This window comes from Marmota flaviventris, chromosome 5, assembly GCF_047511675.1.
Source record: "Marmota flaviventris isolate mMarFla1 chromosome 5, mMarFla1.hap1, whole genome shotgun sequence".
NCBI lineage: Eukaryota > Metazoa > Chordata > Mammalia > Rodentia > Sciuridae > Marmota > Marmota flaviventris.
This window is the reverse complement of record NC_092502.1, coordinates 54737224-54765172: the sequence shown is the minus strand read 5'-3', so window position 1 is coordinate 54765172 and position 27949 is coordinate 54737224. Positions and strand designations below refer to the sequence as shown.

The following is a 27949-nucleotide window of genomic DNA, read 5'->3' as shown; positions in this document are numbered from 1 at the left end:
TTCAGGAAGCTAGCGCTCTTACGTTTACCTTGTTTGGCATGAAAAAATATAATAATCATTTCTATTCTACTTCATATTTTGGCATCATTAAAACACTCAAAGTAGATTATAATTGCAAATGGAATTTGGAATGATGATGTATTCTAGAAGCGATGTAAACAGATTGCATTGAAAAGAACTCGGGAATGCAGCGCCTCTGCAGTAAGCCTGTCTGTCTTTCAGGTTGACCCCCTGTTCACAGTGCCAGCACCACCGCCACCGATTTCCAGCAGTCTCACGCCTCAGATTCTACCCTCCTACTTTCCCCCATCCTCATCCAATATTGCAGCACCAGTTGAACAGCTTTTGGTTCGGACTCGTTCCGTGGGTGTCAATACGTGTGAAGTTGGAGTAGTGACAGAGCCAGAGTGTCTGGGGCCCTGTGAACCTGGGACCAGTGTGAATTTGGAAGGGATCGTGTGGCATGAAACAGAAGAAGGTAAATACAATTTATTTTTCTTTATTTTCCTATGCCCTATACCCTGTGTTGTTGTGTTTCTGTCCATCTGTGAGGGGAATTCGTTTTGTGATATTCAGAGAGGAGAGAAAAGAGGCTTTTAAGGCTCTCTGAATTTTTGTTGACCTAAGAACTGTGTTCGTCTTCTTGTTCATGGATGCTTTTACCTTCAGGATGAGTTGGTGCCCCTAAAAGTGGTTCTCCACTTGAAGTGCTAATAGGGAAGAAATGTAAGAATCAGGGTCAGGGTAACCCTAAAAGGTATTCCCCTAAAAGGTATTGTGGAAATTAGGAAGGGTGATAGATGTCATGTTCATTTTAGTCTTGGTGTGTCAGACAATCTGTCTGTCTTGATGTGATTGCTTTTGTGATATGGAGGCTTATGTTTACCTTCTGGATGGAGCAAAGGTTCTTGTACCTAGCGAGGACCATTGTCATGATGTGGTTGTGGCTGGTTGGTGCTCAGAGCTAATGGAGCCAAGGTCAAAGGCATACACCCTAGTTGAGCCAGTCATTTCTTCTGTGGCCAGAGACATGAGACCTTTCCTGCCCCTTAACTCAGTAAGCCATTTGGCAAGTGCAGTCCATTAGTCATGAGGGAAACAAGGTACAAGAGAAATGGATTGATGTGTCATTGCTATTGGAAATATAAATCAGAGCATGTGCCACACTGGTAGTGGATCCACATTAGAGTTGGCCACGTCTCATAGCACATGGTCATCAGGTACAGGGTATTTCAGATGGCTTATGTCATTAACAGGCCAACAAATACTAAAAACCAATTGCCAAGGATTGAGAAGCCACCCTGATTCCTTCAGAATAGGTAGAGGAATATAAGGAAGAAGTACATCACAGAGTACACCAAAGGGAACAAAGGAAAATGAAGAACTGGGGGCACTTTTTTTTCCCCATTTAAGATAAACCGGTCAAGTTTAAAGGGGTTGGCAGTTGCGAATCACTGTCATTTGTAAGATTAAAAATCGAGATGAGAGTAACAAGAAGTGTCCGAGACTTCAAAATCATTCATTAGGTTCCCCCGAATCAAGGCAAAAAAATTTGAGGGCCAAAATTCAAAGGGAGAAGATAGAATATATGTGAAAGAGACTGAGTGGGTGGGAGTGGGGAGTAGGTGGGGGAAGTAATTGCTGGGCAAGAAGTAGCTCAAGCTGTTTCAAGATAGAAAAAACAAAAATTTTTCGATAAGGCTTTGAATTCTACTTATTACATTACTCTTGTATGATATGTTTCATAATTAGATAAAAAAAAATTGTTGTGGACAGTGCCAGAAAGAGAGAAAAAGACTTAATTACACAAGAAAAGGAAATGAAAATAGTAGCTATGGTGTGCTTTCTTGTTTGCTTACATGGAAGTGATGGTTAAAATTTACTTTTGGCTTTAGAAATTTTGGGGTTTTTCATCTTCTCCCTCATTATATTTTTAATTGGGGTTTTTTAGACATTCTGGGAACCAATTTAAAACAATACTGTGAAACCACATTGGGAGGAATTGATGGTAAGAGGAGCCAGAATTAAATTGTTCTTAGCTTGCTTGTCTATTTAGGCACCCCTCCCCCAAGCGCCAGGGCAAGCTTCTGTCTGGTCACCTTTCCCTGAGTTGTGCACAGTTTTGCCTTCTCTTGGATTTTTCCCTGGAGCAGAAGTGGTGGGAAAGGGTTTCAGAAGGATTCTTCAGTGTGAAAAGTATAGAAAAGGAGTTGGGACATGAGTAAGATCATAGTTAATTAGGTGCAGCTTTTTCAGGGACACAAAACAGATTTGGAAGGAGCCAGGAATTAACTTCCATACACTTGAAGTCAGCTTTTCTTGTACCTGGATAATTGCTCACTGGAGTGAAGTGCTGTCTCCCCATTTCTTAGCTGTGACTTAGGCTCATCAGTTCAGTGCTTTTCATGATTTTATTTATTTAACTGTGGGCTAGGACTGAGTTCCTGCAGTGTGACCTCACTGGGTGATGTTGTAAAATTAGCCACAAACTTTCTGGGACAGCTTGGGTTGTTTTTTAGTTTGCTTAGAAGTCTGTTTAGTTTCAACTTTTAACCTTAACCTCTAATAAAAGATAGGATTATTTAGAAAAATACAGTCTGTCTTTAAAACTGTAGCAGTGCGTGAGTTGAAGCCGAATTCTGATACTCTAGTCATATGTTTGAAGAGCCGAGGTATGATTACTATTATTTGATAATGATATATATAAAGCCTCACCATTCCATACTGTCCTCTGAAAAGTCAGTCTCCTGATTCTGATGTACCTACTTTTATATGCTGTCTTCAGTCTGTCTCTGTGGATGTCTTTTGTTCATTCATATGGTGGACCCAGCCTCGGAGGGCTTTCAGGCACCGTACGTAGCAGAACCTTGGGCAGCTCTCAATTTCTCTTTACTGACCCACATTTTCCAGGATTTGGGGATGTATGGATGTTTTCCATGATGATAATAAGGAGCTAGAGATGTTAACAGAGAAATTTTTGCTGAATAAAACTAAACATGACTCCATAGAATTTAAGAGCTCATCTTGGTGACTGCCTGGGATATAAGATGTGTGTTTAATGTGCAACCATTTTCTAGAGCATTCCATTTGCATTCTTTTCTCAGTACAGTGTATTTAAAGCCTTGTACCAACTTAAAAATGAAGCCCACTTGACCATTAAATTTTCCCTTTTGGGAAAAACAGACATAGAACAAATACATTTGGAGCCAGTTATTTGGCAGAGCTTAAAGACGTCGTTTTTGGGGAAAAGAGAGTGAAAAGTAAGATACAATAGTTTGGTAGTATGAAGTTTCACTAAACAAAGAGCTTCGAGTGGAGCTCTTATAAAACTGTCAGGTGCTTTGACTAATGTTCTGTAGATTGAGCTGGGTAAAATCCCTTCCCTGGTGTTTTTACATCGAGGGCATTGTATAACTGGTAGTGTTTTTTGCACAAACCTAATTTGTTATGTGCATTCATGTGTGTGAAAGTTGTATATGTGTGTGTATTTTAAGGTCCTGGAATCTTAAGAGTTCATATTGAAAGTCTTTGGGGAATGTTGAATATTCTCATGGTTTTCTTGGCTGTGGTGGGGAATAGTGAGACTGGAATGTGAAATCCCTATTTAACACTTAATTGTTCCTTGTGCTTGGAATTCCTCACTAGAGGATGGTTCTTTTACTCACAATCTTTGAACACCCCCACCCCTTGTTATTGCCAGTACATGAAGTCCTGCTTGTCTGTAAGAACTAAATTGTGTTCTGAAATAAAGAATTACTAGTGAAGTTCCCTCTGGAAAAAATTAGTGAGTTTCAGACCATGCTTAATAGGAGAGCAAAACTATTACTACATTTAGATGTTTGGTTTTTCTACTCTGATCTTTCTTTAAGGTGAATGCATAGGAGCAATGATGTATTGTACAAAATTACTCACAGATGTTGGAAAGAATTTCCTCAGCATTTCATTCCTGACATTTGGGACACACATGACTATGTATAATTATTTGTTTGATTTTCTTTCTTTTTTTTTTTGAGAAAGAAAAAAGCATGGTATATAGTGCAGTGTGTATAAATGCATATGTGTTGAACTTGGCTTTTTAGCTCTTGTGAATGTGTTGTCTTTTTGTATTTTATTGACTCATATTTCTTGGGGGGACATAACCAAGAATATTCTTGGTTCAACTAAGTCTATAGTCCATTGTTAATGATGGTCTTTTACCCCTGCTCTGACAGTATCATTCCCATCCCCTCTAATCTCTTAATGATTAGGCAAAGCTACTGAAGAAAAAGAAGTGAGGGAAAGAAACCTGGCATTTGCCAGTGATGGCCCTTCAGACATCTATAGGTTATGGGACAGTGGTTCTCACTACTGTGCCTTTGAATTACCTGGGGAGCTTTAAAAACATGCAGACGTCCAGGTGCCACCACAGCATTTCACTAGTGGGTTTGGTGACCTGGCAATGGTGTTTTATCCGAACCGTCCCAGGTCACTCTAATGTTGAAACACAGTTGAGAACTACAGTCTCAGGTCAAGGTGGAAAGCTGAGCCGTCTGCAAGTTCCTTGACCATCTGTTTCTTTCCCTTTAAGGAAATCACATATATTATTGCTTCATGTTCCAAAGTATAAAATGGTCAGGTCACCTGCTTATTTACCACAGAGTAGGTAATGCCAGTCAAGATGCTAAAGTGTGGCAGATGAGCCTGGTTGTCTAATGACCATTGAGAAAGAGGGTCCAGCCTTAAACCTCAAGGTGAATGCCACAGAAGATTTGAGGGGCATCTTGAGTCACTAATTGATACCAATCTATCTAATTTATTAATGTGGTGGGGATGGTCCTTACTGTTGATTTCTCCAATGAGCCAGACACGATAGTTTCATTTCTGTGTGGTCTCTGCTGCATGATTTTTGAAGTAGTTTAGAAACCCATACTAGTAAGGGAAGTGGTTAAGATAGCAAAAAAGAATTGAACTCTGAGAATCAGGGGGAGTTTTCAGAGGGGATGATGGAAATTCAAATGGCAACTTAGGGTAGGGAATGTGATTTTAATGGGAAGACTTGGCACCAGGTGTGAGAGGAGGGAGGTTTGCCACCTCATAGGACGTTCCTCACGTGGTGTTCTATGTGTTCAGCTTCCAAGAAAAGAAAAGTGATTTGGGGAATTAATGTTTTAAAGGTAATTAACTGGAGAAATAAATGGTTCTTTTTTGAACCACTAGAGATGTCCTTAAAAGTCTTCTGTTTCTTTTCTATCTCCAAAGTTATAACTGTGTAGTATAAGGGAGTTTTAAACTAATTTATTAAAAGGCAAATGATCCTATGTAATTGAGGATGGATTTACCATATGGTATTGTCATTCCTGTTCTGCAGTATTTACTTACAATCTTATTACTTCAAATAAAACATTTCTTTTTAAAATTTTGATTACCTTGAGTAGAGATTAAACATTAATCCAGGCTGAGTTTGTGTTTTCAGCAACTAAGCATGGAGTTTGTGCAATAATTGTTCAGAGCGAGGTATTATTTATATCTCTGGGATTTTATAAATTCAACTTTGACTCACAAAGGGAGTAAGTTGAACAGTGTTAACTTGTGTATTTCATTACACCTCACATTAGGGATTATCATAACCACACGCTATGGGGAGCTTTGAGATGGCCAATGGTTGGTGCTCTCTGTAAGTGCTAACTGGGGGTAAATCAGCCCCCATTCAACAGGTAACTTTGTTTAAGATGAGCATAGTTTTATCACTGTGATAACAGGAAAAGGGGTCCAGTCTGGATTCTTACCAGAATGCCACAGAGGTTTTGAGGGACTGAAAAAAACTACTAGTTAGTCCTACCCAGTATATGGGCCATCAACTTCTCTCTTACCTTCCCCGGGCCACCTTGCAGTGGGGTTTGCCCATAAGAGAGTGGATTGATATATCACTGGTGGCAGCGCAGCCCAAAGGTGGCCATGTCCTTCCAAACAGCACATTTACTGCCCACTTTGCCAATGGAAAAGGCACACCAAGTTGAAAAATCAGATCTGCGTGTTTGCTGGACCACAGTGGTGGATTTCTTTCCTTCCTTCCTTGCTTCTTTTTCCTTAAGACAGGGTTTCTGCCATGCTGGCCAGGCTGACCTCAAACTCCTGGGCTCAAGTGTTCCTCTTGCCTCAGCCACCCGAGTAGCTGAGACTATAGGCGCACACCAGTGCCAGCAAACACTTTTTAAATAAAAATACAACCTTTAAGGATACATAATACACAACAACAAAATGCACTGAAGTATTTTCTTTTTTAAGATTAATGAAAATATTTTCAGCTTTTGACAGTATAAATGGAGAGTGGGTCTTCACGTGGGCATACAGTAGACCATAAAGACCTATTGAATGAAGGAGAGGAAAAGGATGGTAGAGGTTTCGTGGGCTTTGGGCCATTTTCCTGGTTTGTTCTGCTTTACTCCTGACACTACTTGTTTTGTGCTTTCCCAATGAGGTGATGTGGCCAAAGTTTGGGTAGCATGAGTGAATGTGTTTCGCTGCACAGCAACAACACACATGGTCACTTTACCTCTTGCCAGTGTGAAAAATGTGCTGCTCTAAAGTAGGATTCAGCTTACTGACTTTAGGCCAAACATTTAGTTTCTGGTTCATTTGGGGTGTGTATGTTGGTAAGGTGACATTGGGTGTTAAGAGATGCAGCAAGAACTTTCAAACTCTCCATATAAAGGCATGTCGTTAGCCCTTTCTGTTGGTTGATATTATAGCTAACTTTTTCCCCGCTGTGGTACTGGGGATTGAACCCAGAGCTTCATGCATACTAGGCAGGTGCTGCACCACTGAACTATGTGCCCAGCCCTTTTTAAAAATATTTATTTTGAGACAGTGTCTCACCACATTGAACTTGTGATCTTCCTGACTCAGTCTCTCAAATAGCTGGCATGTACCACAGCGCCCAACATGAAACTTATTACTATGTGTGAACACAGAATGTAAAACATTAAAAAGTAAGCTTTTCTTAGGACATGGGTGTAGAAGAAGATTAAGGTTGTCTTGTAGGGTGTGTGTGTGTGTGTGTGTGTGTGTGTCATATTGTCCTATCTGCTTTTTAATTTTTTCCCTGTAAAGAAGGAATGGTACAGAAATCTTGAAAGAATCTTGACATTACAGGGACTTCGAACTGAAGATATATTTCTGATTGCAAAATGGAAATGGTCTCATTAGTTGCAAAGATTAGCTGTTGGCCCATCTAAGCATATTGATCTGAGTATTTCATTGATTTTTTTACACAATGTTTATAGCAGCTTTATTGAGATATAATTTACATAACATATAATCTACCCATTTAAAGTGTACAATTCATTGGTTTTTAGTATATTCAGAGTTAAACAACCATCATTTACAATTAATTTCAAAACGTTTTCATCACCTGCAAAGAAACCCTGTACCCTGCCAGTTACTGCATTCCTCCCATTCATTGAATTTTACATCTTTGTCCTTGATTCCTTGCTTTTATGCTTAAACAGTAATATTTTACAGATAAGACAAAGGATTGTTCTGTTTGAACACTAAATCTGTGCCAGGCATTGTGCTGGGCACACTTACCAGATGGTTTCCTTTATGCCTCAGAATAAAATCCGAAGTAAGCTCACCCTCTTTATCCATATTTTAATAAAGAAGTCATAGAAGGAGATTCACCTGTGCCAGGCAGCATGCCGAATCTGTATTTGAACTCATTGCAGCTGGACTTTCGAAGCCCTTGCTTTCTTCATACTATTCCTGGGTTCTGAATTTCTCTCTACTACCACTCAGAAGCACCTGTGTATTTCTCAAAGTGCTGTATGGAAAGAAGAAGTAAAATGTGATGTAATAGCTAGATTTTTTTTTTATTTTAAGCATGGAATGATAAAAATTTCTTTATAGTTTTAGCATCTGATTTTGGCAGTTGTTCTAGAATGAGCTTCAGCTGGGTTGGTGTGTACAAACCATCCCTTTCAGCCCCACTTTGCTGCAAGCTGCTTAAGTGCACAAATCCCATCTGTCTTGCTCACTGTTGGATCCCTGGTGCCTGGCACAGAGTCAGTGCATGGTACTTATTTGTTGACTGTTGAATAAATTCATGGAACAAAGTGGTATGCTCTTGATACCTGTTTAAATTTGAGTAATGTAACTTTCTAGTCAGGAGTATATTTCTTTTAAATTAAGTTTGGTCTAGACAGTCAAAAACAGTTCCAGAAACCTAGTTTGTCACTGATGTTTTTTTTTTAATCCATTATAAAATTGGATTACATTTTATTATATTTCAGCTCCCAACCTTGTTGCTATTAGGCTAATCAGAACAAAAGGAGAGAAACAAAATATTTGGCATGCCTTTTCTGTTAAGTCATGCATATCCTCAATATGGTTTCTATTTTCTGATTATAAAAGGAATATATGACCATTTTAGGACATTTGGAAAGAAAAGTAAAAATGTAGAAGAAAAAAATGCATAACCTGATATTCAAGTACCACCTAGTTCACTTTCTTTAGAATAAAGATTGCTAACTATAGATACAGTCTTGTACAACAGGTCACTAGAACATAGTCATCTTGCATAGCTGACTGCTTTAGCATCATGTTCTAAAGGCTCATCCCATTGTGCTTTTGATTTGCATTTCCCTGATGGTTAGTGATGTTGAACATCTTTTCACATACTTGGTCATTTGTATGTCTTCTTTGGAGAAATGTCTATTCAAGGCTGTGGCCCACTATAGATTTGAAGGAGTTACTTGTAATTTTGGATATTAACCTCTTTTCAGATATGAGGTTTGCAAATATATTTTTTTCCATTCTGAAAGTTGCCTTTTCACTTTGTTGATGTTTCCTGTCCTCTGCAAAAGCTTTTTTAGTTTTGTGTAGTCCCATTTGACTAGTTCTACTTTTGTTGCTTGAGTCTAAAAAATAGTTGTGCTCATTCATTAGATGCATTCTTTTTAAAAAAGACTTTATGTTTTAGATTCATAGCAAAATTGAAAGGAAGGTATAGAAATTGCCTATATAATCCTTGTGTCTACACATGCATAGCCTCCTACATCATCTACTTTCCCAGCCAGAGTTGTTCATGTATTATATTTGATGAACCTATATTGACACAGCATTTTCATCCAAAGTCCATAGTTTATATTAGGGTTCACTCTCAGTGTTATGTAATCTCTGGGTTTGGACAAGTATATAATAACAGGTATATTCTATATAGTATTATGCAGAGATATTTTCGCTTCCCTAAATATCCTCTGTGCTCTGCCTGTTCGTCCTTCCCTGCCTTTGACCTCTGGCAACCATTGATACCTTTTTCTGTTCAATAGTTTTGCCCTTTTCAGAATGCCATAGAATTGGAATCATACTGTGGGTAACCTTGTCTTATTGAATTTTTTCACATCATTAAATGCATTTAAGTTTCCTGGTGTCTTTTCATGGATGGTAGTTTGTTTCTTAGAAGCACTAATATTCTCCTGTCTGGATAGAACACAGTTTATCCGTTCGCCTATTGAAGGACATCATGGTAGCTCCCAAGTTCGTCAGTTATGAATAAAGCTGATACAAACATCCACATGCAGGTTTTTGTGTGGACAGAGTGTCAGTATGGGGGAGGAGTGCTGTTTCTGGGTGCCATGGTGAGAGTTCAGTTTGGTGAGAAGTTGTGGCACTGTCTTCCAAGGGGCTGCACCACTTTGCCTTCCCACCAGTGATGAATGAGAGCTGCTCTTGCTGCACTTCCTCTTCAGCTCTGGGTTTTACCAGGGGTCCTCCATCGTTCTGATAGGTGCGTGGTGATGTCTTCTTGTTTTAATGTGAATTTTCCTAATGGCATAGCACATGGAGTCTCTGTTTTCATATGCTTATTTGTCACCTGTATGCTTTTTTGGGTGAAGTGGTAAAATCTTTGGCCGGTTTTTTTTTTTTCAATAGAGTTTATTTTCTTGTTGAGTTTTAAGAGAGATCTTTTAGATAGCAGTTCTTTATCAGATGGGTGCTGCAAATATTTTCTCCCATTCCTTGGATTGTCTTTTTATTCTCTTGACTGTTTTTATGCAAAGCAGAAAAATTCAATTTTAATGAAGTGTGTGCAGCATGTTAATTCTTTTATGGATTGTACTGCTGTTGTATCTAAAAAGTCTTTCTCAAATCTAAGTTCATCTAGATTTGCTTCTGTGTTATACTCTAGTTTGCATTTTAAATTTAGGTCTGATCCATTTTGAGTGTATTTTTTGAAAGATATAAGGTTTATGCTTAGATTTTTTTTTTCTTTTTCTTTTAACACATAACCAGTTTTTTTCAGATTATTAGTTAAAAAGGTTGTCTTTTTTTCCATTCTCTTGCTTTTGTTCCTTTGTCGAAGATCAGTTGAGTCTATTTTCATGGGTCTGTTTCTGGGCTCTAATATCCCTTCATCTATTGGTCTCTTCTTCTAGTACCACTCTGTCTTGATTACTATAGCTTTAAAGTAAGTCTTAAAGTCAGTTAGCATTAGTTCTCTGACTCTGTTCTTCAATATTTTGTTGGCTGTTTTGGCTCCCTTTTACCTATCTAAATAGACTTTAGAATCAATTTGCCAATATCCATTAAATGACTGACAGGGATTTTGATTAAGATTACATTGAATCTATAGGTCAAGTTGAGAAATACTGACATCCTGCCGATATTGAGTCTTTCCATGAACATGGAATATCTCTGAGCTTATTTAGTTCTTTGATGTTTTTTTCCATCAGAGTTTTGTAGTTTTCCTTTTATAGATCTTGTATATCTCTTAGCAGAGAAAGTTGGGGAAATTGGGCTTCTGGGCACAATTGCAGAGCATTTATCAGGCTCTGACATAACCTAGTCAGGAGACCCAAGAGAAGGGCAGACAAAAAGTGCTGTGAGGTAGGCAAAATCCTTTTTGCTCATTTATAATTTCTTATAACTGAATAGAAAATCAAGCAATTATATATATGGCACACCCATACACCCATATATATTTATTTTGTAAGTAAGCCTTCTGATTCAATGTGTAATAGAGGCACTATATAGTATTTCAATCCCTGCTAGAAATGTGGCTGCTTCCTTGACATGACACATGACACACCAGGCCCGTGTCTTATTATTAAAACACTTTCATCTGGGAAATCTTCCATATTGCTCTTAAACACCATCTAATTAGCATTTTTCTCATTTATGGGAAGTCTCCCATAATTAATTCTACTATTCTATGGAAAAACTGTGGTACAGTCTAAATGAAGTGACTTGGGGGAGTGCATTTTATCTAAATTTCTAGTTCCAATCTAAAGTGATTGGCCTTTCCTGGTTTTCAGCCTCTGTGTGTATGTGTAGATGAATATAACTAGTTATTTCAAAATATGCTAAAAGCAAACAAACATCTGCCTGTCAGTTTGACTGAAATGTGGAAATCCGGTTCACTTATAGAGTGAAATGTTTTTTAAGTTTAATATTCGCCAAATATTTTTTTACTGAAATCCCCTAAATGTAGTTTTCAGCTATGTATTTCATAACAACAACAACAAAAAAATAGCCAACCACACCCCGTGCCTCAGAGAGGCAGCGCCACATGTTCTCCTGGCCCAGTGGGCAGCTTGGATCCTGCCAGCTCTTCTGGGACCCACGTGTACATGTGCACTGTTTGTATGCTGTCATGTAGATGTCTTCTTGATATCCACGTTGACAGACAACTTTTGAAGTAACTCAAGTCGAAAGAGCTGACTGAGGACATTTAATGTGTCTTCCTTCGCTTGAGTAGCAGCACAGGGCAGCTTATTCAAAGAGACTAAAGGCTGCTTTCCACTGCATCCCTCAGCATTCTGAGGAGGTCTAGTCACTTCATAGTATGAAAAGCCAGTCAGTCCCAAGAAGTGCACACAGTTGGCTGCTTCTTCTCAGTGCCTCTCAGGCACACATGTGAAATTATTCTTGTCCAAACAAATGTGGGGTGGATACCGCAAGCAGAGCAGAACCATCACTGGAATTGGATTGGGCAAATTGGCTTGATACACTCCGTACCTGCGACTGAGTAGCTGCATGTGAGAGGTGCTTTGGGTACAAGAAATCTTTCAATATTCAAGGACAGACAAGGGAAGAAGCCACAGGCTGGGAATTGGGACAAGCTTCATTGCAAACCACAAGAGCTTTGTTGAACTTCTCTTCCATAGACCCCTGCCTGGCAGGTGACTGAAAGCACATTTACCAGGAATTTTTTTTTTAAGTTAATTTCTGAGTTGATAGTTGGACAAATACCTAGTGGGATTCAGGGGACAAAGGGTCATTGTTAAAAAAAAAAAAAGAAAGAAAAGCAGAATGCAGTGAGCTACTTAAAATTATATTGACTGCACATTAATCATTAGTGACTCAGGAGGAGAGCATTACCTTAAAATCCCTAGTCAGTCACCAGAGGATCCTTGAAGTGTGCACCTTCTAGGAGATCTCACTTTATCTCTGTCTCTTGAATCAAATGTCTTCTTAGAATAAATATCATCAGCTGCACTAGTCCCTCTGAGCTTGCAGTTTCCTGCAAGTAGCACATTTCCAAGTATGGAATTTCAATAAAGCACGTCATGTGTTGAAAGTAAATGTTAAATATTTGAGCTGTGATTTAGCATCACTGTCTTTATTTTCTCATAGTGAGGAAAAAAGAAATGAGGAATTTCTGACTTGTGTAGCAATCAAGACAGGGTCCAAAAGAGAATTCAAAGCCACTCGGTTCCACAGTTTAAGGGTGGTGTACGGGAGGGATGTCATCCTCTTGCTCCCATATGCCTGCCTCCGAGTTCCAGGATCAGGTGGGCTGGACCACAGGCTCTTCCTCTGGAGAATCAGGCCTGGCAGCTAAGCTAGATCCTCAGGTGTCCAGTTTCTGGTTTATTGAGAAGTCGGTTATTTTTCCTCCAGATTTGGCTCATCTGTCTGGTCTTAATCAGTAGGGTCAGGTTTTGCACTATACTTTGCCCAGGGGAGATGCAGATATTCTGTTGAGGGGCATGAGACTTTGACTTGCATATTCAGTATCAAGAGTGACAGTACCTGACTGTCAAGGCATATGAGAAAGTTTTGTGTCTTTTTTCCTTTTACAATAACTCAGCCAAAGGTTCATTTTATATTTCATACAGAGGAAGGGCACAATTTCTTAGGTCAAAAAGTATATCTCTCCATTTAGTAGAATTTTAAACAATGTATTGTTGCAGAATCCTCAAGAGTTCTTGGTATTGCAGTCATGACTACTACTGGACAAACTGTTCTTGAGAAAAGCCCTGCAGCTAACCCATGAGGAAACCTAAATGAAAACGAAGTGATGCAATTGTTATAATTGTGAGGGGACTAGAGTATATTGGTTTTAAAAGAAAGGGAAACCAGCTAAAAGGAAAAACAAAACCACGTGACCTTTAAATATCAGTCTGTTGGGACCTCTCACTTCCCATCACCATCCCTGTTTGTGTTAATATGTGTATGTGTAAGGAAGGACCAGTGCAGTTCATTCAGTCTTCCTGTAGCTGCTTCTGCTTTTGCTGACATGATCCCTACTCACCCTGAAAACTGATGCATTTTATATAACCTGAATAGTTCAATGGAGGTCAGAAATACCTGGGGACTTGTGAGGGAGCTTGATAAAGGTACAAGGGAAAAGATGAACTCTGGAAGACAGCACTGAGTAGGTGTCTCTAGAACCAGGCTTAACCTCATCTTTTACACCCCAGCTGTGCTTCCTTGGCCTTGGGCCTCAACTTTCCTCATGTGCAAAATTTGGGAGGGGTTGGAGTACATGCTCTTTTGAAAATACCTGACGTTTAGGTAGCAAAGGAATATAAAGATCATAAGGTGTTCCTTGTGCCAGAATCATTTCAGACTTTAAGGCTTCCGAAACAAAATTCTTAGCAAATAGTCGGCCAAGATGGCATTATTCATAATAACCCTCTGGGTTACTGCCAAGTCCTGTTGAATAAGCAAGCCCAATTCGAGTCTCCGGGACCAGATATACTTCTAACTTCTGTTTACCCAAATCATTTATTGAACTGTTAGCCCTCAATGTGGGATCTGATCTGAGCAGGCTGATGCTTCTTTTATGCTCTGAATTTTCCAAGGAGGCATTATCAGATAAGATTCCTTTGGGTTCCATTGGCAGGTCCTGAAACCCCTGGTTCAGTACTCCTTGTGCTACTGGTATAGACTCCTTAAAATGCCCTAAAGACCACTGTGAAATAGAGATGTTATTGGATATGGGAGAGTTAACACAGAAATGCAGTTTAATTCTCTTTTTAACTTTTATTCAAGTTACACACGTATGTAGTTTAAAAGGCCACAGAGTTCTACAAGGTCTATAACAAAAAATAATAGTTTCATATTCCACCTTTCCCTCACCCAGTTTTTACTCCCCAGAGGTAACTAAATGGATTCTTTAGCTAGCATTTTTTTTCCCCTCTGTATTTTAAGACACATGTTTACATGACTATTTCTTGGTTATTTATTTCAGTTTCAGATGTTTTCTAGAACCTCCTATTTTGGAAGATAATGACTTAGCTCTCTTGCCTCCTTAAACACAAATATATTTTATCACCACCTGTACTCCCAACGTAGTTATGAATTATGAGCTTTCTATTGCTGTATAACAAATTATTCCAAAATGTCACGTCTTAAAATAACAAACATATATTTTGTGACAATTTCAGTGGTTCAGGAATCTGGGAGTGACTTGGCTGGGTGCTTCTGGCTTAAGCTGTCCTGTGAGGATCCAGACAAGCCTTGGGCAGGTGCTGCTGTCAGGGCTGAAGCTGATGGGACCCCCTTCTAAGCTCACTTAATGGCTTTTGGTGGGCTTTAATTCCTCACAGCTGCTAGGCTAAGGGCCTTAACTCCTGTCTAGGCCCAGTGGGCCTCTTCATAGAACTGCTCACAACATGGTTGCTTTCTTTTCCAGCAAGACCAGAGAGAGAGCAAGAACCCCAAATGGAATCCATCACATCTGTATAGCTTAATGTTAGAAATGACAGCCTATTAGCTGTACTCATTTGAAGGAAGTCAGAAGGAGGGACTTTGGGTTCATCTTAGAGGCAGCTACCACAGCAATTTGTCCATTAGGTCAAATGTTCAGTATTTACATTGCTCTGACTATGAATATATTATTCACAGCACAGCCCTGTACTATGATAACTTTCTTTTTTCATCCCGCTTTCTCTCTGGAGTAAACTTGACTTGTATTTTGATTGCTTAGTGTTCTCAGTACCAAATCACTAATTCACCATGAACTATCATGCTGGAATTATAAATTGTTTCTCAGTGTGTTGAAAAACATCAAGTATTCTATACATTTTATTTGTTGGAGCAGTTTCTCCCATAGTCTTCTGACCTGCTTCATTCTGGACTGATTCTTTAAAGCATTATTCATAGCTGTAAAAATCTGAGATCTTTCCCATATGCTGAAGCTGTTGTTGCCTCACTGTTTCCTGGATTTGTGCATTCTTCTCTCTTGGTCTGTCCCTTCATTTTAGTGAGACACCAATAGATTTCTAAGAAAGGGCTCATAAGAAATAAAAATTTTGAAATCTTGAATGCCTAAATACATTCCCTTCTACTTCACACTTGGCTGGGAATGTGGTTGGATGATGAATTGGTTGAAAATCGTTTTTCCTCAGCCCTTTGAAAGTGGTACCCCATTGCTTTGAGCTCCTCAGTATTTAGCTGGGCATTTGAACTCTTGTGTTCATCTTTTCCTCCACTCCAACATTCTGACATATCTCAGTGACATCTTTGACCAGAGTGTTTTAAAAACCTGTTGGTGCTGAGCTTGATCCTCTCATTGGAAACTGAGGTCCTATATTCAAAATTGTATAGATATATTTCTTTGGAGAGAATATAATTTACATTCCATGTTCTATGGTTTTAGAATTCTATCTTGATTTAGAACTTCCCGTACTGATGGGCATGGTGACTGACTTGTAATCATAGCTACTCCTGAGGATGAGGCAGGAGGATCTCAAGTTTGAGTCCAGCCTGGGCAACTTAGTGAGACTTGATCTCAAAATAAAAAATAAAAATGGCTGGCAGTGTATCTCAGTGGTAAGAGTGTCCTTATGTTCATTCCCTAGTATCAAGTAAATAAATAAATAAACGAACAAGCAAATAAAAGAACTTCTTGTACCAATCTTTTCTAGTATTTTCTTTCTGGTTTCAAAACTCTGGTTTTATAGATATTTATATATTTCTGGTTTCAGGAAAAAAATTTCAGTCCTTTTATTGTCTTTTCATTGACAAACCTGTGCATATTCATTTAATTTCTAAAGGCTTTTGAAAGAATTTTTGTAACTGTTCCCTTCAAAAGCTTCCTATTCTAGCTGAGTGCTGTGGCTTTCTCCTATAATCCCAGCAACTAAGGAGGCTGAGGCAGGAGGATCACAAGTTCATGGCCAGCCTCAGCAACTTAGCAAGGCCCTAAACAGTGTAGTGAGAACCACTGTCAAAAAATAAATGTAAAAGGGCTGGAGATGTGGCTCAGTAGAGAAATGCCCCTGGGTTCACTGTCGTACCAAAACAAACAAACAAAAACTTCCTATTCTAATTTCATGAATGCAGTCTCTTCTCTTTTCTCTGAGGATATTAATCACCTTCTTTTTTTTCTTTTTTCCTATCAACATTATTTCTAATTCCTTTAAGTTTCTCTTATTGGTTAGTGTGCTTGGTTTGGCCTCCGTGTTTAATGTTGGTGACTTACCTTGAATACCTGATGATCCTTAGTTGTCTGCTTCTAATACTGGTGTGCTAAAAAGCTGGTTCGAAGAGCCACGTGTTGGAAGGAACATGTTGATATAGGAGTATCTGGATGTATCATTTCTCTGGAGAGTCTCACATCTCTGGATTTCCACCTACCTTGGTCTTTTATCCATTTCCTCAGAAGAGTTTCCTCTGATTCCCAACTACTATCTTTTTTGATACCAATTTTAAGAAAACAGGGCAAAGACTTTATTCTCCATTATATAAATTTTGACTTAATATCCCAGTTTTTTATTTTACTGACTATAATATTATCCCCATTTTATGGATGAGAAAATTATTAGCATTAAATTTCTTTGTTGAGATTTCTTGGTAGTGACCAGTAGCCTGAAATTGAGATCATTTCAATGTGGAATGTACTGTCATAATCATCACTTTTCTTCTTTAGAGAGATCAGTTTGTGTACTTGCCACCCTTTCACCCCCACACCTCAACTGTGATGTAATGCTTGGTTTTTCAGACAAAGTTTGGAAACTTAAAACAGGCGCGGGAATGGAATAAGGTATCTTATGTCATCAAACTGCCTTTTGTTGTTGTTGTTGTTTGTTTGGCTCTTGGTTTTCTAAATAAAACAGGTTTAGTAGTATTTGGAATGGTCAGACTCCTCTAACCCCAGTCCTATCTACCTCCTTATGGCTCATTGTCTTGGGCTTGAGCTCCCTTCTTTTAATCTTTACTTAGCAACAAGAGCAGTCTCCCAGATGATTTTCTCAAACTCTTTTTCCTTTGCTGCAGAACACCCCACTTCTTCATTGGCCAACCCTTCAATATCTGCACCTCTAAGTTGAGACAACAGGTCTCATTAGCATGTTTCTTTTCCACAAGGGACAGATGCAGGGAAGACTCCTCATTAGCACCAAGGGACCCTGCTGTGGTGAGGTCCACTCACTCTGGATGCACATATTTACTTATATGTTTTTAAGCTTTTGTTCTCAGCCAAGAAAGGTGCTATCTTTTTAGCCCACCTGCTTTAACCTAATAAAAGGTACCTGCCTCCCTTCTTGGAATATGAAGACCCTGAAAGATGATTATAAACTTCAATGGATGTCATCTTCTGAGGCAGAGATTTCTGCCTGGTTCATGAATGTTATTTCTGGTACAGAGCATGTGGGCAGCCACCAATAAATATTGTCATCTGAAAGGATGAATGAAGAAAAAGGAGGCCAAATCAACTCATGACTGTCCATCAACCTAGAAAGCCATGATTAAAACACTCCTCTCTCCTCCATTCGGCTCCCCCATGTTCCTCAAGCCGGGAGTGGGTGCTGTGCATGTGGTGCATGTGCATGGTTGGTGCTATTGTGTCAGTGGAATCATTTGGAGGAAATGTTTTTATATCCTTAAAAGTGTTATCTTCGAGGAGAACAGTTCATAACGCTGGAGTGAAAAGAAGCCTCCTTTCAGATGGGCGGCTTGATGCAGGCAAAGCTGCTAATTTGTTTTTAGCTTCAAGGAGATTGAGAGCCTTGGCCTCCTTGGCAGTAGCTCACAGTGGAATTGTTTTCTTGCTCCCTCATCTAAGTCTGCTGCACAGCAATAGGAAGGCTGGGATGTTTACCGAATTGGCAAGACCAAATTCCTCTTTTGCAGACAGACGTGGAGATTTGTTGCCCAGGACTTCTCTGACTTAATGGTGTACTCTTGGGAAAATACACCCATCTCTTTCATACCTGAGGGCAGCCACAGACCTGCCAGGAAGGAAAGCATCAGAGGGAAAGTTCTTGGCTCTCTAGCCCTGGGCAGAGCTGTCATATGCCCTGCCAGAAGTAGACAGCAAACAAAGACAACATACACATCAGCTAACATGCAGGCTCAGAAAATGCTAGTCAGACGATATGCTCGTGAGAACTAAGATGGCAAGCTCATTGTGGAGTCGATGGCCATTTCAAACTGTCCTTTCCTGACCTCCAGTTAAGTCCCAAGTCTGTTTTAGACGTTCAGGAACCTATTAGTGGCACTTAGAAGAGGAATATAGAGAAACAACAACAACAACAACAAAAATCTAGTAGGCTGTTATGTTTGTGCACTCTTGGACAGACTTTTATTATTATGTAGATTTCCGCACTTAATTAGATTAATTTTAGTCTATTCCAGCTCACTGGGATTTTTTCCCCCAAAGTGGAGGCCTTTAGGTATTGAGAGTTGGAGTTTTGAAATTTCTTGGTAATGCCTGGATCCACATTCTAGGAATTGCTTCATTGCCAGCTTTCTTTTTTTGGCAATGGAAAATGCATGAATAATGCCTTCTTTGAAGGTTTAAGTCCCACAATAAGCTAAGAACTCTCTAATTGAACTTTACAAGCTGAAGGGGTTGACTTATGGGCAGCATTTAAACAAACTTCTAGTCACTACAATTTGGTGAAGGGTGACTGCCAAAAGCCATGTAAGGCTTTATTTGATGCATTTATGAATTAAGGGCCTGCAGTAAAGTAATTACCACATATTGGGGCTAATAAAATATAGCAGGAAGAGAACGCCTTTGGGTTCATCTGCAGAGAGGAATCAGGCCAGAGAGCTGCTTCCTGGTATCTGGGTATTTCCTGGCCTGGGGCCTTCCACAGTGCTGGGCAAGGATGGCATTTAGGCTCCATGTCCACCCAAGAGGCATTTGAGCCAGCTTTTGGCTCTGCAACTGCTGGAAGGCTTTGCTTTATTGATCATAATAAGCTGTTCTGTCTTATTAAAGTTGCATCATGGAGTCTGGTTTTTAGGAGCCCTATTGAGAATTAGTTGCAGAAGAAGCGATTTGCTTGTATTTTCCGACAGTTAACAGGCCAAGCAGATGGGACAGCAGACCTGAAATAGTTGGGTTGGCTGCCTGCCACTGTTCTATGAATTTTGATTTGCACGGATATATAATAGTTTTATTTTTCCCTTTTTTGGAAGTACTTGCCTATGAGTCTTGGGAAAATTAATCCTTGGTTTCCTGTAAAATACACGCTTGTAAGCAAATGTGCTGCAGTGCTCCTTACAGACCCTGTGCTGTGTCATGTTTCAATTAGCTCAGGACACTGTGGGTTCCAGGTCTTGTCAAAGAGGGGCGTGCATGTTGTGTCTCCTGGAACACTGTTTCCATTCACAATTTACTTTGCATTTTAACATGTTTTCCCTTCCAAAGGTTGGGATTACATTCCCTTTTCTGCAGTCTGTGTCCACCAAAATATTGAATAAATGCAAGAAAATATGTTAAACAAGTGTAAAAAACAAAGGAATTTATATGCAAATATGAACGAAGCAGAGGTGGCATTGAAGTGAAGATGATCTTGAGTTCTTCCTAAATCAGTTGAAAAAGACACTTTATTAATTATTGAATATATACAAAATATGTTTTAAAACATATACAAGGTATAAAGAACAACATGAGTACACACACACACGCACATATATATTTTCCACTGCTTAGATTAAAACAGAAAATTTCATTTTCAGGACCTTTGAATCCCCTCTGTGACCCTTTCTCATTTGTATCCTGCTTCTTGTTCTCACTACGTGACTGCTAACATTAATTTTGTATTGTTAATTCTCACATTTTATCATAAACCTCTGAATTTCTAAATAATACATTGCTTAGTTACTCATTTCATGAACAGAATCATGCACGGTATCTTTTCTCAACTTGCTTTTTCTACTCTGCATTAAACTGAAGTTCATTGCCACTGCTATATCAGATTGAATACACCATTATTATTTGTACAATCTCATGCCCATGGACTTTTGGATTGTGGCCAGTTCTTTGCTATTTCAGTGTTGTCTCCTGGTTTCCAAGCCAGTTTTTAAACAAACCAATCTACTTTAAACAGTGTGCTGGCATTTTTTTTTTCCCCGTAAGGTTTGTTTTGCTAAATATTTCAGGTACTATAGATTATAAAACGACCGTTTATTACACACTTCAAAGAAAGGCCCGCATTTACACAGCAGTATAAAGAACAGTAGCTTTGTTTTTCTGCTCTTTACAGAGGTCCAGATAAAGGGAATTGTTGCTGCAAATGCATTTCATTAATATTTGTTAAAACCACAGCTTGAGGAGCCAAGTGGAATTTTAAGATCAAAAAGACAAACAAAAGGAAACCTGCAAGGAGAAATGTCCACCTCATTTCCATGTGCTGCTCTCACCTCTCTTTCTCAGGTTCATGGAGCATTTACTTTTTGCACTTGCCTCTTGTCTCTGGGGTTTTGGTTACTTCTGAACAGTGAATTCACTAAAGGCCTTTGACGGCATCTCTTTGACTTTGTTGAGGACACACTGGGCTCTTAATAAATAACACACTTTTCAAGTATGTCTTCCAAGGTGAGCCAAGTTCAATAAAGGGAAGGAGGGTACACTTCTCCTTCTGCAGCCCCAGCTTCCTGCTGCTGGATGGCCTTTGCATGATACTATCTTGTGTCTTTTAACTCTTACCTGGGGTATTATCTCCCCATAAAGGGATTCCTCCACTCCCATTCCCAAACTAGCCTCTCCCTTGTCACTTCCTAAACCTGTATTTTGCTTTATTTTCTTCAGGAACTTAGTACCTAAAATTATGGCTGCTCTCAGAATTATTGTTGTTTTGTCTCACGTGAACATGGAGTCTATCTTGTTTACCACTATATACCCTAACTCCCCCCTACGCACACACCCCACAGAAGCAGAGCATAAAAATGGGTTTAGGAACAAATGGATAAAGGATATTTCTAGATATATGATGGCTGTAGTCTCAGTGAGTGAATTCTGATCAAGATGAGGCATTTCTAAGCAAGTCATTCAACTCCGGGGACTTATTTTTCTCATTGGTAATATGCAACTAATAATGTGACAAATACAAAATGTAAGTAGCTAAAACAAATGGCTTTCAAAAATGGAAAAGTTTTTATTATTTCTTGTGTTATTGGTGTATAAACTGCTACTGGTGTTATGGGCCCTAAAAGCTGTTGAAGGGAACTTGGATTGAAACTTTGATTGTCTAGGAAAACGACAGTCTTCAAAGATGAAAGCAGTGGTCAGCTTGGACAGCTCTGGAGGACTTTTATTTCTCTCAAACCCTTGACTCCAGGTCAGCTTTGTTAATTTTCCCAGAGAATGTGCACACTTTGGGATGCTTTGTACACCTAGTTAATGTGAGCTGAAAACTAAGAACACTTTCAGTTTTCTTCTCAACACTTAAGGTTTTCACCGTTTTATAAATATTATCCATACTGAGAAAGTATTTCATAATATTCTTTTGTTATTTCATCTAAGTATATTATTTATCTGACCAGAAGAGTTGCAGCCTCCTTCAAAGGAGAGGTTGTTTTGCTTTTTAATTTGTTATTTTATTTGGCAAACGTAATTATACGCTTTGCAGAAAAAGGGTGTTTGGATGAAAGCTTATTGTTTAAATACTGTTTATTAACCTTAGAATCTACAATACTCATTCTTCTCAATCCAGACCACATTAAAATCATTTTAGGAACAAGAGGGGGTAGTGGTGGAAGCCATGGCTCAGGTTTCAGGTCCAAATATTCTTATTTAGCCAGTTTAAGACAGAGGAGTCCAGGCATTTTTGAAAAAAATATTATTATTAGCTTGTAATTTCCTAAATGTTATTCTGATGGGCAGTCAGAACAGAGAACTACCAAAGTGGATTAGGGCATTAGTTCATAAATCTGCTGTCCACTGAACTTACCTAGGAAGTTACAATGTACTGACATGTGGGTCTCACTGCCAAGGGTTTTAAAGTAAGGCAGGCATCACCCAGGTGTGATACTAATGTGCAGAGCAGTTTCTGAACTACTGTACTCACGTTCTCAGTGGTGGGCTCCTTGAACCCAGTGCCAGACACAGATTGGTTAACCCTTCCTAATCTGACTTGTAGATTCACCTGTAACGCTTTCACGGAAGTGCAGATTGCTGGAGGTTGCTCCACATCTGCAGAGGAATGGTCAGGGAACTCCAGGTCTCCAGGATCCACAGGGTTGTTTTTTTTTTTTTTAATGCAAATTTGGGGGATATTACCCAGTAAATATTCTACTTTTTACTACACTATGGTTAAGAGCATAGTTTCTCATAATTTACCTGTTTTACCTTTGAGCACAGAAACCTGCTTTGTAGGCACATGTTGTCTTTTGAATAATTAAAATACTTTTTTTATTTAGGGAAAGTGAATAAAAGTAGCAAAAGGTGTCAATTATGCCATTTCAGGGAACAATCATAATTGCTTTCTTTCTATAGTTATATGATCATAAACTGCATGCTGTGTAAATCCTTGAAATAAACAGCCTATTTAGAGATAAGCATTTGATCATAGAAATATGGCAGATTCTCAACTGTTTATAAAATGTAAGGATATCACAGGTAATTAAAAGCCAAAACTGATGAAAAGCCTCATTATACTTGAGGGTTCTCCCTCTCCCACCCCTTCTTTCTTTCTATCAAGTCTTTTTTGAAGTTGGAGTTGTCTGGTTTGAGTTCCACTCTAATTCATTTTCACTGTCCTCTTATGGACACACTCAACTATACCATGTATTACGAAGGAAAGAGAGAAACAAAAGCAAAGGTGAAAAGCTAAGAGCACTCTAGAATTACTGAATTATGTTATGTGCTTTGCATTGTGTAAATTACCAGGAGAGAAATTAAAAGCATAAGATGATCACTTGAGGTGGAGGGATGAATATTTTTCACAGGGTCTGCATAATGGACAACCCATTTAATCTACTAACTGGTTCATTAATTGTGTAACTCTTGAGAGTGGGAGATACATCTATATCTCCATCTTAGGCATCGTGTTGTCTGGTGTTTCTAATCATTTCTGAGAGATTTACAATCATTTGTAGAGGAAAGTTCCCCTGTGTGAGTTAAGAGACTGAGTTGAAGAGTACAAAGCCTTCCCAGCTTTGTGCTGAATCTGTTTGAAAGGCTGCATGAGCTATGCCCATATTGATGGTGAGGGACAAGGTGTGTTGGGACTTGTAGATATCACAGTAAGGTCCCTGTCACTGGATATTGGAGGCTCTCGAAATTTATTAATTGCTTGTCCAATCTCTCAGGTTATGTTTTTTGCTCTTGTTTGTTTGTTCATTTTTGCAGTACCAGGGACTGAACTCAAGAGGTGTGCTACCATCAGGCTACATCCCTGGCCCTTTTTATTTTTAATTTTGAGGCTGGGTCCTACAAAATTATCCAGGCTGACCTCAAACTTGGCAGCTCCTCCTGCCTCAGTCTCTCAAAGCACCTGCGATTACAGTCACCAGCTGAGGTTAATCTTGTTTTATTGTTGTTTGTAGTTTGAGAGTGGCTAAGCTATTGCATTTCCCCCTTCTTCCTATTTTTTTTTTTTCTCAGAGTCACCTTAATTTACTAGGACCTTAACTATTGTCAGCACGTAGTGACTATAAGCCTATGATAAATGACTTGGGTTCAGACTTCTTTCTGATGAAAGAACTTTTAGGAAACATATTTATTTTCTCTAGGTTTCCCCTGAACAATGTTAAGATCTGAGATTTTTGCCTTTTAGCATTGGAGACCTAACATCAAAAGGCCTTTCCTTCAAAGAACTTCATGCTGCTATTTAAATGGTAATTGCTTTCCCCCTGGTTTAGCTCTGGGCTTGGTAAATTTAATAGGCTTCAGTATTTTTATTTTATATTGTGGGTATTATGAAATGAGTATCTGAATCAAAAACACCGAAATTTGGATGAGGAAAACGGTTGAACACCTAGGTTGAAGATCTGCTCCCGTGTTACTTGGGAAACAGTTTGAATATTGCCCCAGTGACTGAGTGATCCTTTTGCTTTTTGTAGTCATTTATTGGTGTTACATGTATTTCTCACTGTGCAGAGATAGTTTTTCCCAGTCATCATAGCCCACTATGGAGTTGAAGGCATTTAGAAATGCATCTTTTTCATGGAGGAAGAATCTAGGCCGGTCAGTGGGTTTTCAACTCTGGCATTGCATTAGGATCACATTTTTAAAAATGTGACCTGGAATCTAGATCATCTGAATCACATTGTTAGGGATCTGTCTGTGGCATAGGTATTTAATTTTTTTTTCTTCATAATTATATACAACAGAATTGGGAACAACTGTCATAGACAAACTAATTCTACACTTTATTTAACCAAGAAAGAGTTAAATCAACTATGTTTAACTGATGAATATTTTATGTTGCATTTCTCAGTAGAGTTTTTAGGGACAGAATGAGTGTTTTGGCATTTTCATAATTTTGCTGGTTAATCTCTTTGGCGTTGTATAGTGTGGGGGTGCTGAACCCAGGACCTTGCACAGGTTAGGGCAAGCACTCTACCCCTGAGCTACCTCCCCAGCACATTCCAGATTAGTTTCTTGATTGATTATTTTATTCTTCCTCTGTTATTCCCTCATTTTTACATTCATTTTGGGTTTTGTATAAGAACCATAAGTCTTTCTGTGCACTTCTTTGATAGAGAAGTCCACGGAAGTGTGATGAACTTATCTCTTAACCACAAAAAGAAACTCAATTTCTGTATCCTTATAAGATATTTTTGGTTAAGATAAATTTGGCTTTTGAGGTAGTGTGTGGGTAGAAGCATTTAAAAGAGAAGGTTGGGAATGGACTCTGTTGTTCTCACTATGTGCCGCAGGAGTTATTAGAAACTTAATGTGGAACGGGATTTGTTTTTGTGGTTTCAAATGACCTTTTGGATATGGCAAGTTATTTAAAACCCCAGGTGGCAAGGTGAGTCTTGGCACATTACCCATCTAGGAATTAGGCTGGAGACACACACAAACAGAAAAAGACCTTTCTGGGCTTTTCTTTATTTTTTTTGTATCTCTATTCCCTGACCACTTAGTTAGAGCCTCCTTTGAATATTTTATTATCTACTTGGTTTATAATCAAGACCACCCACCTTATTTTAGCCTGCTGACTTTTTTTTCTGCCTTTTTATTCCCTCAAGCCCACAGTGCATGTGTATTCATGTTTTTGCTTTCCATTCACGGAGATCTCCAGCTGGGAAAATATAGTGTGTACAATACTCTCTGCCTTCAACTGACATTGCTCATAAATTGCAACAGAAACACTGCTATCAGCAGCTTAATAGCAGGTAGAATACAGCTCTACATATCAAGTCTCAGCAGGATACAGAAACTATGGTTACCAAATTTCCAAAGGAGAAGGGGGAGGGGGAAGAAAGTTTTCTATCTAAGAATAACTGAAACAACATTGAAAATTGATTCACTGAAAGCAGCTTTTTGAAAAGGCCTTATAAGGGCTGACTCAGTGGTTGCTCTCCTGTCACTTTTTGCTGAATTGTTATTTTTGAAGACCTCACAAGAGGTTTTTGTGGTGGAGCAGGGTAGAAAAGGCAAGCTTGTTCGCTTTCTCTTCGGTCCCTCTCTCCCGGTCTTTCTCTTCTATCTTTTTAAAAGAAAAGAAAAGGCCTTTGATAGACTTCATGAAAAGGGTGCTGGTGAGGGGATTCTCAGGAAGGGCACCTGGGTGGAGCCAACAGTGACTGCCCAGGCATAGCACCTTCATGCAGGCATCCCAGCAGAGGACGCCTAGCACCGTGGACAAGCTGAACTTGACATTAGTTTTGTCTGTGAGCCACAGTTTATTTTATCTTGCACTGTGACCCGCCTGTTCATTTGACTTCTGGTAACAGAGCACACAACTGCATAACATCAAGATGTCAATATTTTAGGCTCTGAGAATAGACACTTGATAGATCCTTTCCGTTAAAAAAGAAAGAAAAGAAAAAGAATAGATAGCTAGCTGCTCGAGTGTGAGAATTTCCAGTGCTTTAGCCCATCGTTTTATCTTAATAAGTGAGATTATATTAATATTTTGAAAAGTCCCAAATTCCCTTCCATGAAGAAAGGATTGCTGGGCTCCATCATCCACTGTGAGTGGCCACAGCAGAATTCTGCCTCTTGCCAGAAGAGATTAGTGTGGATGGTGAAATAATTCTTTCTTTAAACCAAGTAAAGCTGTTGTATTAATACTCCTGTCAAAGGGCTCAGGCAGATAAAAAGTTCTCAGCCTCATTCCAGGCTCCTTCATGACTTTTTTTTCCAGAGGAATAGCAAAATACATCCTACCCCCACCTGCAGTTCTGGCCCCCAGAATGTTGGAAAGTAATTCATCAAAATCACGAGTGCCCCTCCCCCCCATTTCTTTCCTGGAAAAACTAAACTCGGTTTATGTATATTTTATTTTATAGGATGTATATTTTTCTTTAAAGTCTGTTATCCTAGTATCTCTGATAAGAACCACCTTAGCCCTAGGAATTAGTTTTTTCTTTTTTGGGGGTGGGGGAGGGTTATTGGGGATTAAACTCAGGGGCACTCAACCACTGAGCCACATCCCCAGCCCTATTTTGTATTTTATTTAGAGACAGGGTCTCACTGAGTTGCTCAGCCCCTCACCTTTGCTGAGGCTGGTTTTGAACTTACTATCCTCCTGCCTCAGCCTTCGAGCCTCTGGAATTACAGGAGTGCATCAGTGTGTCTGGCAGGAATTAGTATTTTTAATAAGCTCTCAGGGGAAAACAGGTCATGTTTTGAAACCCAAATATACCATCTGTAGGGGTATATGCCAGGGGGCATATACCATCTGTAGGGGTATATGCCAGGGGGTATATGCCACGGGTGGTGGTGGGATTCCTTGTAGTCCAACCAGGGACCCAGGCTTGGAAACTTACCCTTTTCCTTCATCAGAAAGGAACCCCGACTCTAAGCATTTAGAAGGTGCTGGAGCCTCACAGCCTACAGAGTTCACTTGCTGTAACACTCCCTTTGGTGGGCATTATCTGATGCTTGGGCACTGTGGCATCTCCATCAGAGCAGGCAGCTGCAGGTAAACTGGCTCAGTGCTGTCCTAAGACCCCTCTCCCTCCTTTTTTTTTTTTTTTTTTTAAGAAAATGCACTCAGTGGACACCTGAAGATGCAGCCCCCAACTTCCAGCCCCAAGTGGCTACTTTCTGAGCCTTGAGTGTATTGAGTGATACAATAAAACAAGTAGAGCAAGAGACTGCAGTGTAAATTTAGATTAAATCCACCCCCCCCCACCCTTTTCTTGTGTATCTGGGATTGAACCCGTGGTGCTTAATCACTGAGCTACATCCCCATGCCTTTTTTATGTTTTTTATTCTGAGACAGCACCTCCCTAAATTGGTCAGGGCCTTGCCAAGTTGCTGAGGCTGGCTTTGAACTTGTGATCCTCCTGCCTCAGCCTCTGGAACTGCTGGGATTATAGGCCCAGCAAG

The 27949-nt window shown here is 39.3% G+C and overlaps 1 protein-coding gene across 6 annotated transcripts in view; it reads left to right on the top strand.

The window, feature by feature from the left end:
* The window catches only part of Znf608 (zinc finger protein 608), a 104828-nt gene that overhangs the window by 43027 nt on the left and 33852 nt on the right, over nucleotides 1–27949 (top strand). For all 6 annotated transcript variants that reach the window (XM_071612224.1, XM_071612221.1, XM_071612222.1 and 3 more), the window contains one exon: nucleotides 223–478. In XM_071612224.1, coding sequence (XP_071468325.1) covers nucleotides 223–478 — 256 coding nt within the window. The remainder of the gene's footprint in view (nucleotides 1–222; nucleotides 479–27949) is intronic.